The sequence below is a fragment of the Camelus bactrianus genome, chromosome 3 (assembly GCF_048773025.1).
Source record: "Camelus bactrianus isolate YW-2024 breed Bactrian camel chromosome 3, ASM4877302v1, whole genome shotgun sequence".
Lineage (NCBI taxonomy): Eukaryota > Metazoa > Chordata > Mammalia > Artiodactyla > Camelidae > Camelus > Camelus bactrianus.
The window spans coordinates 75,941,878-75,956,210 of NC_133541.1; the positions used below are offsets into that span (position 1 = coordinate 75,941,878).

The following is a 14,333-nucleotide window of genomic DNA, read 5'->3' on the forward strand; positions in this document are numbered from 1 at the left end:
GTGTATAGTTGTTCATAATTTTCTTGTATAATCCTTTTTATCCTTATATAAAGTTGGTGGTAATGTCTACTCTTGAATTTCTGATTTAGTAAGTTGAGTCTTCTTTTTTTCATAGGCAATCTAAAGATTTGTCATTTTTGTTGGTATTTTCAAAGAAACTAGCTTTGGTTTCATTGATTTTTCTCTATAATTTTTCTTTTTTTTCCTAGTTCCTGTATCTCTGCTCTGATCATTTTTCCTTCTTTCCGTTAGGTTTGGATTTAGTTTGCTCTTCTTTTTCAAGTTTCTCCAAGTGTACAATTAAGTCACTAATTTCAGATTTTTCTTGCTTTATAAACATAAACTTTAGCAGCTATAAATTTCCCTCTGAACACCAATTTTGTTGCAGCCCATAATTTTTGGTATATTGTGTCTTTATTTTCATTCACTTCAAGATATTTTCTAATTCCCCTTGCAATTTCTTCAATGTCCTATTGGTTGTGCAAGAGTGTATTGCTCAACTTCCACATATTTGTGTCTTTCCCAGTTTTCCTTATGTTACTGATTTCTAGATTCATTTCATTATGGTCAAAAAGATACTTGTATGATTTCAATCTTTTCAAATTTATTAAGAGTTATTTTGTGGTCCGAAATATGGTCTAATCCTGAGAATGTTCCATGTGCACTTGAGAAGATCTTCTGTTGTTGAGTGTAGCATACTGTATTCATCTGTTAAGTATAATTGGCTTATAGTATTGCTCAAGTCCTCTGGTTCCTTGATCTTCTGGTTGTTCTCTCCCTTATTGAAAGTGGGGTCCTAAAGCCTCCAACTATTAATGTAGAACTGTCTTTTCTTCCCTTCAAGTCTTTCTATTTTTGCTTCATATATTAGGAGCTCTGTTGTCAGGTCCATATATGTTTATAACTGCTTTATTTTCTGATGAACTGAAACCTTCATCAATATATATAGTGACTTCCATTGTCTCCTGCAACCTTTTTTGACTTAAAATTGATTTTTTTTCTAAAACAGATCTTCCTCAATTTTCAATGGGCTTACAACCTGATAAACCCAGTATAAACTGAAAATATCAGAAGTCAAAAATGCATTAATACACCTAACCTACTGAACAGCATAGGTGAGCCTAGCCTAACTTAAACATGCTCAAGACATGTTATATTAGCCTACAGTTGGGCAAAAACATCTAACATGAAGCCCATTTTATAATAAAAATGTTGAGTGTCTTACATAATTCCACTGAACATTAAAAACCGAATGGTTGTATGGGTACAGGTAAGTTGTAAGGGTATCTGTTGTTTACCCTCATGATTGTGTGGCTGACTGGGAGCTGCAGCTCATTGTCACTGGCCAGTATCATGATAGAGCATCATAACACATATTGCTAACCTGGGAAAAGATCAAAACTCAAAATTTCAAAAGTTTCTACTGAATGTATATAGTTTTCGCACCAGGGTAAAGTTAAAAAAATTTAAGTTGAAGCATCACAAGTTGGGGACTGTCTATATAGCCACTCCATCTCTCTTTGGTTATTAGTATTTGAATGGAATAACTTTTTCTACCCTTTTACTTTCAATCTCATTGTGTCTGTACCTAAAGTGGTTGATTATTTTTTAATCTATTCTGCCAATCTCTGCCTTTATATTAGAGAATTTAATCTATTTGTACTTAAAGTAACTACTGATAAGGAAGGATCTGTTTCTGCCATTTAGGTATTTATTTACTGTATGCCATATTTTTTTGTTGTTCCTTAGCTCCTCTATTACTGCATTTTCTGTACTTAGTACATTTTATGCTGTGTACCATTTGATTCCTTTCCTATTCCATGTGTGTATTTTAGTTATTTTCTTAATGGTTACCAAGGAGATTATAATTAATATCTTAAGCTTATAACAGCCTAATTTGAATAATATCAATCAGTTTCAACAGTATATATACGTTATCCCTATACATCTCTATCCCTCCTACTTTATATGGTTATCATCAGAGATTACACTTTTACACATTATGTGCCCATTAACAAAGATTTATAATTACCATTCTGTACATTAATTTTTAAATTATACAGGAAAAACTGAGGAGTTACAAACCAAAAATACAATAAAACTATTTTTTATATTTACCTATGTAGTTACTTATACTCATATTCTTTTTTTCTTCATAAGGCTTTCAGTTTCCATCTACCATCTTTTTATTTCAACCTGAAGGACTCTTTTTACCATTTCTTGTAGGACATGTCTACTGGTGAAGTTTCTCAGTTTTGGTTTATCTAGAAATATCTTAATGTCACTCTCATTCTTGGTGGACAGTTTTGCCAGATACAGAATTCTTGGTTGACATTTTTTCTTTGAACACTTTAAGTATGTCAGCCAACTGCTTTCTGGCTTCCACAGTTTCTGATGAGAAATTAGTTGTTAATCTTATTGAGGATCCCTTATGTGCTATGATTCACTTCTCTGTTGCTGCTTTCAAGATTCTCATCTTGGTTCTAACTTTAGACTATTATGTGTAAATGTAGGTCTCTCTGAAATTATACTGCTTGGAGTTCATTCAGTTTCTTGGATGTATAGATTCATGTTTTTCACCAAATCTGGGAAGTTTTGGCCATCATTTCATCAAGTATTCTTTCTACCTCTTTCTCTCCCCCCTTTTCTTTCTGGGACTCTCATAATGCAAATGCTGTTCTACTTGATGGTATCCTCAGGTCTCTTTTAGGCTCTGTTTACTTTGCTTCATTTTTTTTTTTCTTTCTGCTCCTCAGACATGATTATTTCATTTGTCCTATTCAGGGTCACTGAGTCTTTCTTCTGCCTGCTCACATTTGATGCTAAATACCTCTTCTAAATTTTTTATATCAGTATTGTACTTTTCAGCTCCAGAATTCCTCTTTAGTTCCTTTTTACAACTTCTAGCTCTTTATTCATATTCCCATTTTGTTCATGCATCATTTTCTTGAATTCCTTTAGTTCTCTGTCCATGCTTTCCATTGGCTCTGAATATATTTAAGATAATTGATTTAAAATCTTTATCTACTAAGTCCAAAGTCTGCGCTTCCTCAAGAATGGTTTGTCAACTTTTTTTTCATTTGAGTAGGCCATATTTTCCTGTTTCTCTGCATGCCTTGTGATTTTTGTTATTGTTGAAAACTGGACATTCAAATATTACAGTGTATTATAATGTGGTAAAGCAGGAAATCAGATTCTCCTCCTTTCCCAGGGCTTGCATTCTCTACTTATGAAAGATTTAGCTTGTGCTCAGCCAGTGTTTTGACAAATATTTTCTTGAATGCCAAGAACTGAAAAACAAAACAAAAATCAAAAAACACTTCTCCTAGTCTTTGTAGATTGGTTCTGTGCTTTAACACTTAGCCACTACATTTAACACTTTAACACTTGGTCATGTTGTTTACAACCCTGCCTTGACCTTTACTTCCTGCACTAAACCTAGAAAGCCACCAGTAGTGAAAGTTTAAGGTCTTCTCAAGTCTTTCATGAGCATGAGTCTTCCCCTGGACATGCACTTGCCTTTCTAAATTCCCTCATATACAGTGGCACTTCTGATTGCCCTAATTTTCCAAAGAAATGCTCCCTGGCTTTTCCTCTCAAGCTTTAGGTGGCTGACAGCATGACTCAGCCATAATCTTTTACCCCAAGCACCTGCAGCTTTTTGCATTTGCCTTACAATGTCTTCAATCAATGCCCACTGGTTTTCTACCCTGAATGCATTTTGAATTAGGTGAAACAAATATGAATGTCTTACATCATTCCTTTAAGAAGCTCCCAGGCAGGTTAGAATAGACAAACACACTAATTTGTGAATAAAATCTGCTCTGCTCCCTCTGGAAACAGGGACCTGGGTCCCACACTGGGAAAACAGTTGCTGTCTTCAATATAACTGCCAAGTAATACTGGGGAAGGTGTGGGGCACAGACAAGTAAAAATGCCACAAAACTTTCCTACCATTTTAAAATGACTTTTCCTTGCCCTAGTATTTGCTTTGCTGTCAAGCACTATTTTTCTGAGTTCTGGCATATTTGTTCTAACAATTTCTGCTTGTTTTTCAATGTTTCTGTGGAAGAATGGGGTTTGGGAATTTTCTACCCTGCCATTTTGCTGACATTACTCTAAATATTTGTTTTTAAAGATCCAAAAACTCGTAATATATAGCAAGACCAACATTTACTAATGTAACATCTATTATTTTTGTACCATTTTAATCCGAGGAGATGCGTATAAGGACTATTTCCAGAAATTTCTACAGAGATCCATGAATTGGACTGAAGTGTTAAACTACTGAAATCAAATACAAGCAGTCACATTAAAATATGAACTTAATGGACACAATTTCTGAGATTTCTTTGAATACTCTGGCTAATCTGTAATCTCTTGTTTGCTGTCAAGTGTTAGATGGTAATAAAATACAAGAAAAATCAAAACAGCCTATTATTCTTAATTAAATAGCTCTTATCCCCCTGAATACATGACTGTAGTTTTATGAGGTATATATAATAGAAATATGTTTCAATAGTAAAATTATTTGGAGTTCTTTTGTATGGAAATAAAAATATCAGGGTTTCAAGGTTGTAGGTACTTCACAAAGAACAGAGCATTTGGCCAAAAACAGCCTACTAGGTGCTTCACCATAAGTTTGAGAAATATTGTGAGGTAGAATGTAATACTAAATATATTAAATTTTACATCCATTTTTTTTCAGAACTCCAAATAGAAATGCCTTACATAACTGCTTTTATAAACAAAGCTCAAAAAACATATTTAAAAAAAATGTATATGGTATTTGCTAAAGTCAATTAAAATTATAGTAGTTATGATGGAAATATATTTTAAAGATATTATCAATTAAATACATGTATACCATTCTAAAACATTCATCAGTTTTAACTATCAGAAGAGGGGGAAAATTCAGAATCTTTCAACTTGATCTGTAGAAACAACAATTCAATTAACTGCTATGTTTATGAGTAAAAAAGAAAAAGGACCAGGAAAATTAATCAACTATGAAAGCTTCATCCTAGTCCTTTTGAAACTTTATTATATATTTTTAAGTTGTTAATATACTAAAACTGTAATATCCTCCACAGCAGAGCTTATCAGACATCACTGGGTCATGAAATTAATTTACTGAGTGGGTCAAAATCAACATTTATTTAACACAATAGTATAGAATGGAAAATATCAATTGCATTGTTCATAAGGCTATGTATTATTTCATAAAACTTTCACTTCTTTTTTATGCATATACAAAAGCCATTCTCTTTCTACTACACCACAACACTACTCCATCAGAAGAAAGAGGTTAAAATAAGACACATCCTGCTATAGCACCGTCTTAAGCATAGGAAAATATTACTCTCTGCACTGCAGTGAGGTTCATACTCAATTACTTGAAGAAAATTACTTAAGGATAAAAAAAAGATTTAGATTATTTTACTACTTCTATCAGATTATAACTTTATATATAACTAACTCATAATTTAGAAACCATGAACATCTGAAGCAAACATCTACTCTATCATAAATTAATGGGCTCTAAAAATACCTCACATTCTAGGGAAGATTCACATAATTAGTCTCAAAGTTGTAAATATTAGATAAATTCATAAAACTTAACTGGCATATTAAGTCTTGCTCCTTAAAGAATTTCCTAGTTTCCCTCGATTTCAACCATAAATATGACCTTATTCTTACTAGGAACGCTCTTGGTACTGTGTTCAAGTTGTACTTATTTGTGTTATATCAGATTTAAATATATAACAAATTTAATCCATTTCTAAAGAAATACATAGACTTTTTAAAATGCTTCATCATGAAGTATAACTTGCTGGGAAATTTATATCACAAAAAAAAATCATGCCATGTCTATAAAACGTATGATTTGCCATAAAGATTAATTTGTCTTAACAGACTTAAGAACTTCATAAAATGCTTTGCTAGTGAGTAATTCTGTACACAGCAGAACTAGATCACAACATACGTTAAAACAACTAAGACTATTACTGCACAATTAGCCTTTGCAGATTAAATAGGCACCCTTATAAACTGTAGCATTCTTAATACATAAATTGGATTGACTTATCCAGTACTATTTAGGACAGTCTTTCCAAATTCCTTCTAATACTGAGCTTTCAGTTAATTCATATGTAATGTTTAAGCTTAGGGATCTTCATTTTATTTCTGACTTCATCTGAGATCAGATGTGAATCTAAGACTTTATTGATACTCTGCTTTTACTGGGAAGTATTAGGACTACATCTCAATTCTAAATTTAAAAAACAGTTCTGACAAAGTTCTTGAATGGAATTGTGAATTAATTCTTTCCTTCAACAAATGTCTGCCAAGGGAACTGTGAGTAGAGTGGTAAATGTGCCTAGCCTCTGCCCTCATGGAGCAGGCTTCCTTATTCGAGGTCTAGAAGAGTAGTCTATTGGCATGGAAAAGTGGAAAGACAGTACGGGCTTTAGAGAATCTAGGCTTCAAATCCAAGGTCCACATATGCTAAACATTAGGCAAATTTGTTAATCTCTCTAAGCCTTAATCTCTTCCTTTACAAAATGAGTTTAATATCAACTATTCCACAAAGTTATTTCAAAGGTTAAATATAAAAATACCAAAATGTGTCTAGTACAATAGTGAGAACATTACTAAATATTCAAAATATCCACAAACTCTGGACTGGTACAGAGAATCCATTCACTGTCCACTCTGAGACAAAAAACCTTAAACACCATTTCCAAAGAAAGTGAATCAGGAAGGAGGGTATAGCTCTAGTGGTAGAGTGCATACCTAGCATACAGGAGGTCCTGGGTTCAATCTCCAGCAACCTCCAAGAATAAATAAATAAACCTAATTACCGCCCCCCACCAAAAAAAGGAAGTGAATCAAACAGAAAACACATACGATACCATATTTAATCCAATTATTGTGCCAAATATAAGTAATTACCACCTTTTTCTCCATTTTATACTCCTTAACTTGGACTTCTATGTATGCCTTAAAAAAGTTATTTTAAAACATGTGAGCATGCCATCTAGTAACATAAAAGGAGAATTAAAAGTTAATTTTTAAAACCTCATGCTAACCTAAATTTCATACTATTGTTGCCTAAAGCAAAATTTGGTACAAAATTTAAGCAACAAAAGACTAAATTAATAAATGGCTAGTCAAAGAAGTTCAGGCACTTACTACAAGACACAAAAAAAGTTAATTTATCAATTACAGCCATGGCAATCCAGTTCATTAACCCAAATATTCATGGATACATAAAAAAGGATGACTTATTTCAGTCTCTGAACATTACTTTTAACATAACAATGTTTCAAAGTGTTGCTGCAAGAAAACATGTTAATACAAGTAAAACCATTTAATAGATGCTAAAATTTACCTGTTTGAGTCCTTCATCAGTAAGTTTGTCCTGGTTGCCTACATGAACTTTCTGAAGTAAAGGACAGTGAGAGGCAACCGCAATAATAGAGGTGTCAGAAAGCTGTTTACACCTGTAGGCTGTGTACCTAAGAAGTCCAGGACATTTAAATGCTAGAACACATACGCCAGTATCAGACATACTGCGACAGTCAGAAATGTTGATTTCAATTATATTTTGACTTCTTGATGCAATTTTTTCCAATAATTCATCAGTGACCTAAGAGAGGGGGAAAAAAGCAATAAATTTAAACACTGCTAAAAGAAGAAACTTAACTTTCTATTCTTTTATTAAACTGTCCCCGATAATAATTATATTAAAGCATGAAAACCACAATCAAAAAAACTTCTTACTTAATATTAAAGCATAAGAAGAACTGTGATGTAATAAAAAATGTGTTTGGTCTTTGTCTCCAGTTCCTGGAACAGAGCTCCTAAAAACCCTTGAAATTTCCTGAGAAATAGGAATGTCTTTTGTTATTCTTAACAAGCCCCTTTTGACAACACCTGAGTTAATTAAATGACTTAAGTTGGGGCCCCCAGATAGCTTTAACATGGGGGCTGGTCACCAGAAAGAACTAACACCAAGTGAACAGAGAGTGGAAACCTTCAGCTCCATATCTGATTTCCAAGGGAGGGAGCAGAGCTGAAGATTGGGTTATAAAAACTCTTGATTCAAAGGGCATCTGGATTGGTGAATACAAAAAAGTGCTGGGAGGGTGCTGTGCCTGGAGAGGCTATGGAACTCATAGTCTATCCCCCCATAACCTGCCCTACATATCTTTTCCATTTTGCTGGTACTGAGTTATATCCTTTATAATAAACGTAAGTATTTTCCTGAGTTTTGATTATTCTAGCAAATTATCAAACCTGAGGAGGGGGTTGAGGGAACTCCCAAACTTATAGCTGGTCAGTCAGAAGTACAGGTGTCTCCTGGGACTTGTGACTAACATACGAAGTGGGGACGTCTTACGGGACTGAGCCCTTACCCTATGAGGTCTGCACTACCGCTAGGAGTTAGTGCCAGAATTAAACTGAATTACTGGATACCCAGCCGGTGTCAGAGAATTTGTTGTTAGAATAGAGAAACACACATTTGTTGTTAGAAAATACCAAGAGATGATAATATACATGTTAGTTTTCATTACTTTAATTAAACCTTCAAACTCACCAAAAACTCCCCACAAACAAAACTGTATTGAGATTTTTGAGTCTGTTCTGTTTTTAACCCAACAAATAATGTGTATCAGTCAACATGATGTATGAATTTTGACTTTTCACAGTTAATATTAGATGATATCTACCAAAGTATATAAATTTCAATTGCCTTACTACTTCTATGAGAATAAATCACATGTAACTATACCCATAGCTTGGAAAATACATCATTTGGGGTATCAGCATACCAAAGACTACCTACAAAAGTCCACATCAAAAGGCTTTTCTCAGAAGACTCAACGCTAAATTTAAGTAACCTTAAAATTCATCTGGTGAATAACTCACATGGCCATCTCAATTTTTAAACAATTTTTTAAAAACGAACTTTAAAAAAAAAAAACAACAACCAACTTCTATACATTCCCTGCCCAATCATGCTTTCAAAAAAAAGAAAGAAAACAGAGTTAACATTATTCAAGTCTTTTGAGTAAAAACAACAGTGAGAGAAAATGCACATGATGAAATTTAGAAAGGAAGAAAGAAAGAACTGGAGTGTTGAGGGGTACTAGGAGTAAAAACCAAGGTTTTATGCTTGCTGAAAACAGCACACCTCTCTCTCTCTTTTTTTTTTTTTTCCTTTTTTCATCTCCAGAACTATCAGCAGAGGGGAAAAGCTATTCTTTTTTTTTTTTTTTTTTTGACCTTAACTAGAGAATTTATTAAGAACATCTTCTTTGAGTTCCTTCCTTCACTTCCACAATGTTGTTGCAGAAAACTTTATAACTATGCAGATTGGTCTCACTTTAAATGCATGGCTACAAATCTCAAATGTCACAAACACTGCCACCCAGAGATGTTCCTACACTTCCCTAGTATGTTTACTTTTGCCCTTTGGAAAAAAAAAACAGTTTCATACGTTATCCACTCTCCTCAAATTGCCTGCAATAGCTCATTTCTTTTTTTCTTTTTTTTTTTTTAACATTTTTTATTGATTTATAATCATTTTACAATGTTGTGTCAAATTCCAGTGTTCAGCACAATTTTTCAGTTATTCATGGACATATACACACTCATTGTCACATTTTTTTCTCTGTGAGTTATCATATCATTTTGTGTATATTTCCCTGTGCTATACAGTGTAGACTATTCTACAATTTTGAAATCCCAGTCTATCCCTTCCCACCCTCCACCCCCCTGGTAACCACAAGTCTGTATTCTCTGTCTGTGAGTCTATTTCTGTCCTTTATTTATGCTTTGTTTTTGTTTGTTTGTTTGTTTTTGTTTTTGTTTTTTAGATTCCACATATGAGCGATCTCATGTGGTATTTTTCTTTCTCTTTCTGGTTTACTTCACTTACAATGACATTCTCCAGGAGCATCCATGTTGCTGCAAATGGCATTATGTTGTCGGTTTTTATGGCTGAGTAGTATTCCATTGTATAAATATACCACCTCTTCTTTATCCAGTCACCTGTTGATGGAAGTTTAGGCTGTTTCCATGTTTTGGCTATTGTAAATAGTGCTGCTATGAACATTGGGGTGCAGGTGTCATCCTGAAGTAGATTTCCTTCTGGATACAAGCCCAGGAGTGGGATTCCTGGGTCGTATGGTAAGTCTATTCCTAGTCTTTTGAGGAATCTCCACACTGTTTTCCATAGTGGCTGCACCAAACTGCATTCCCACCAACAGTGTAGGAGGGTTCCCCTTTCTCCACAGCCTCTCCAGCATTTGTCATTTGTGGATTTTTGAATGACGGCCGTTCTGACTGGTGTGAGGTGATACCTCATTGTAGTTTTGATTTGCATTTCTCTGATAATTAGTGATATTGAGCATTTTTTCATGTGCTTTTTGATCATTTGTATGTCTTCCTTGGAGAATTGCTTGTTTAGGTCTTCTGCCCATTTTTGGACTGGGTTGTTTATTTTTTTCTTATTGAGTCGTATGAGCTGCTTATATATTCTGGAGATCAAGCCTTTGTCGGTTTCACTTGCAAAAATTTTCTCCCATTCCGTAGGTTTTCTTCTTGTTTTATTTCTGGTTTCCTTTGCTGTGCAGAAGCTTGTAAGTTTCATTAGGTCCCATTTGTTTATTCTTGCTTTTATTTCTTCTAGGAGAAAATTTTTTAAATGTATGTCAGATAATGTTTTGCCTATGTTTTCCTCTAGGAGGTTTATTGTATCTTGTCTTATGTTTAAGTCTTTAATCCATTTTGAGTTGATTTTTGTATATGGTGTAAGGGAGTGTTCTAGCTTCATTGTTTTACATGCTGCTGTCCAGTTTTCCCAACACCATTTGCTGAAGAGACTGTCTTTATTCCAATGTATATTCTTGCCTCCTTTGTCAAAGATGAGTTGACCAAAAGTTTGTGGGTTCATTTCTGGGCTCTCTATTCTGTTCCATTGGTCTATATGTCTGTTTTGGTACCAATACCATGCTGTCTTGATGACTGTAGCTCTATAGTATTGTCTGAAGTCTGGGAGAGTTATTCCTCCAGCCTCTTTCTTTCTCTTCAGTAATGCTTTGGCAATTCTAGGTCTTTGATGGTTCCATATGAATTTTATTATGATTTTTTCTAGTTCTGTGAAATATGTCCTGGGTAATTGGATAGGGATTGCATTAAATCTGTAGATTGCCTTGGGCAGTGTGACCATTTTAACAATATTGATTCTTCCAATCCAAGAGCATGGAATATCTTTCCATTTTTTAAAGTCTTCTTTAATTTCCTTCATCAATGGTTTATAGTTTTCTGTGTATAATTCTTTCACCTCCTTGGTTAGATTTATTCCCAGATATTTTATCACTTTGGGTGCTATTTTAAAGGGGATTGTTTCTTTACTTTCTTCTTCTGTTGATTTATCGTTAGTGTAAAGAAATGCAACTGATTTTTGAACGTTAATTTTGTAACCTGCTACCTTGCTGAATTCTTCAATCAGCTCTAGTAGCTTTTGTGTGGACCTTTTAGGGTTTTCTATATATAGTAACATGTCATCAGCATATAATGACACTTTTACCTCTTCTTTTCCAATTTGGATCCCTTTTATTTCTTTCTCTTGCCTGACTGCTGTGGCTAGGACTTCCAGGACTATGTTGAATAGGAGTGGTGATAGTGGGCATCCTTGTCTTGTCCCAGATTTTAGTGGGAAGCTTTGGGAAAAGCTATTCTTAGGCTGAGTTTGTAACAAATAGCTCAGACATCCAAGGGTAATGAAGTAAAGAGCCAGTGGATTACCTCCCATTACCTTTCTCCACTCCACCAGCCACAACTAACTAAATATTCACCATTCCCCCAAACACAAATTTCACAAACTCAGGCAGGTAAATGACTAATTCTATGACTTTTTAACCAATGAGGCAAAAAAAAAAAGAGAGAGAATTTATACATAAATGCTTATTTTGCTTAAAGTGTATGTATTAGAAACACACATAATATACCACCAGTGGTATGTTGGAGTTGGCTCATACCAAGGTACAAGAGTCTACAGTCTATTGCATACCGCTTTCCACATCAGTAATATCACTATATTCAGTGACGTCACATTAGTAGCTTGAAATTGGTCATGGTGAGAGTACTTACACCACAGAAACTGGAAAATATTACAGTTCAGGGCTTTTTCTTTGTTCATTTGTTTTTGAAAGACAATTGTTAAATATTTATCAGCACATCATTATTTACAATATCACGGAAGGATTTAGAGTGGGTTTATGACTGTAATAAAATTCTATTCTTACTGAATATTTTTATATATTTCCAATGCCAATTACTGTCAACCAAGTTTAAAGGAACAATTTTTTAACATTTTTTTATTGAGTTATAGTCATTTTACAATGTTGTGTCAGATTCCAGTGTACACCACAATTTTTCAGTTATACCTGAACATACATATATTCATTGTCACATTTTTTTCCGCAGTGAGCTACCACAAGGTCTTGTATATATTTCCCTGTGCTATACAGTATAATCTTGTCTATCTACTCTGCATATGCCTGTCAGTATCTATAAATTTTGAACTCCCAGTCTGTCCCTTCCCACCCCTCCACAAAGGAACAATTTAACAAGTCCAAAAAACTGCTTGTAATAAGCTCTATTAACCATCTTCTTTCCTAATATACACCACCATATAAACATATTGGGCAGTGGGGCAGATTGAAAAATTCATCAAAATGAAAAGTAAAACAAAATGTTATCTTATTGCATTCTGCTTCCATTTCTTCATCAAAAAAACAAGAATACTATTATTAAAAGTATAATAATATGATATATTAATAGGGATAATGATAGTTATCAACTCATAAAACTGTTGTATATATAAAGCTCACAGAACATTATGTACATGGCACACCAGCAGCATTATATAAATGTTTGCCATCATTTTCTACTATGAAATAAATATTCACAAAATGACCCCTGCAAAAAGAAAAAGTTTAATAACTTTTTTAAAAGGTAATAAAAAGGGGGGGGGGGGCAAAAAGCACTAAGACAAAAAGGATTAAGAAACAACCCAAAATTACCAATCCAAACTGAAAAAAATATCTCCTTTACCATAAAAATCTAGCTTCAACTTGAATTTGAAAAGAAAAAAAAAAATACTAAAGAACAGACTTATACAGTCATTTGAACCATTTTGCAAAACTATAACATGAAAGAAGTGATTTCTAAAAAGGAAAAAGATATTTTTTGAGTAGGTTAAATTGATTGTTTCTTCAGAATTAGATTCCGTACCTGCTGACGACTACTAAGATCCAGCTGCTTCCAAAACTGGAAATCTAAACAAAGGTCACGCCAGTACTTGCAAACCAATGATGCAGAAAGGCAACGCTCATCCAGGGATAAATTGGAAAATATCTGTGAATAAAAAGGAACCACATAAAACATGTTAAACATTTTAAAGGCACACAAAGTTTTTTATCAGTAAGAAAAAAATTAATTTTTTCAAAGACAAAATCATCTTAAGTACAAGTGGCCATTATTACAAGAGTCATTGTTAGGGACTGTCCTAAAGAGGAAGTATGATGTGTAAGGAGTCAAGAACACAGCTAAGAGAGAAAAAAAACAAACACTTAAATTACTAAAATCATGAATTAAAAAAAAATTATCACCAATTTTATAAAAATAGAAAGAATGGTAAGAAAGTACTATGAACAATTGTATACCAACAAATTAGATAACCCAGCAAAAAAAACTTCTAGAAACAAACTACAAAAAATTGACTCAAGAAGAAATAGAAAATTTGAATAGACCTGTAACAAGTAAAAATATTGAGTAAGTAATCTAAAGACTTCCAACAAAGAAAGGCCAAGGGTCAGATGGCCTCAGCAGTGATGTTTACAAAACAAACACAAATCCTTCTTAAATTCTTCTCAACACTGGAGCTTGAGGGAACTCTTGCTAACTCATTCTATGTGGTTAGCATTACTCTGAAAGCAGAGCCAAAGACATCACAAGAAAACTATAGACCAATGTCCCTTATGAATTTAGAGGCCAAAATCCTAACAAAATACCTTTGACCCTTGAACAATGCAGGGGTTAGGGACACTGACCCCTGTGCAGTCAAAAGCTCCAGTATAACTTATAGTCAACCCTCCCTATATGCAGTTCCTCCATATCCATTGTTCTACACCCATGGATTGAACCAACCAAGGATTGTGTAATACTACAGTATTTACTGTTGGAAAAACATCTGTATTTAAGAAGACCAGCAGAGTTCAAACCCACGTTGTTCAAGCAAACTGAAACCAGCAGCATAT

General features: G+C 33.9%; 1 protein-coding gene across 1 annotated transcript in view; it reads right to left on the reverse strand.

The window, feature by feature from the left end:
• FBXL17 (F-box and leucine rich repeat protein 17) overlaps positions 1-14,333 on the reverse strand; it is a 439,198-nt gene that overhangs the window by 414,339 nt on the left and 10,526 nt on the right. Inside the window, exons 2-3 of the mRNA XM_010971766.3 lie at positions 13,309-13,431; positions 7,394-7,651 (exon numbers count right to left, since the gene is read on the reverse strand). Of these exons, the coding sequence (XP_010970068.2) occupies positions 7,394-7,651; positions 13,309-13,431 (381 nt within the window). The remainder of the gene's footprint in view (positions 1-7,393; positions 7,652-13,308; positions 13,432-14,333) is intronic.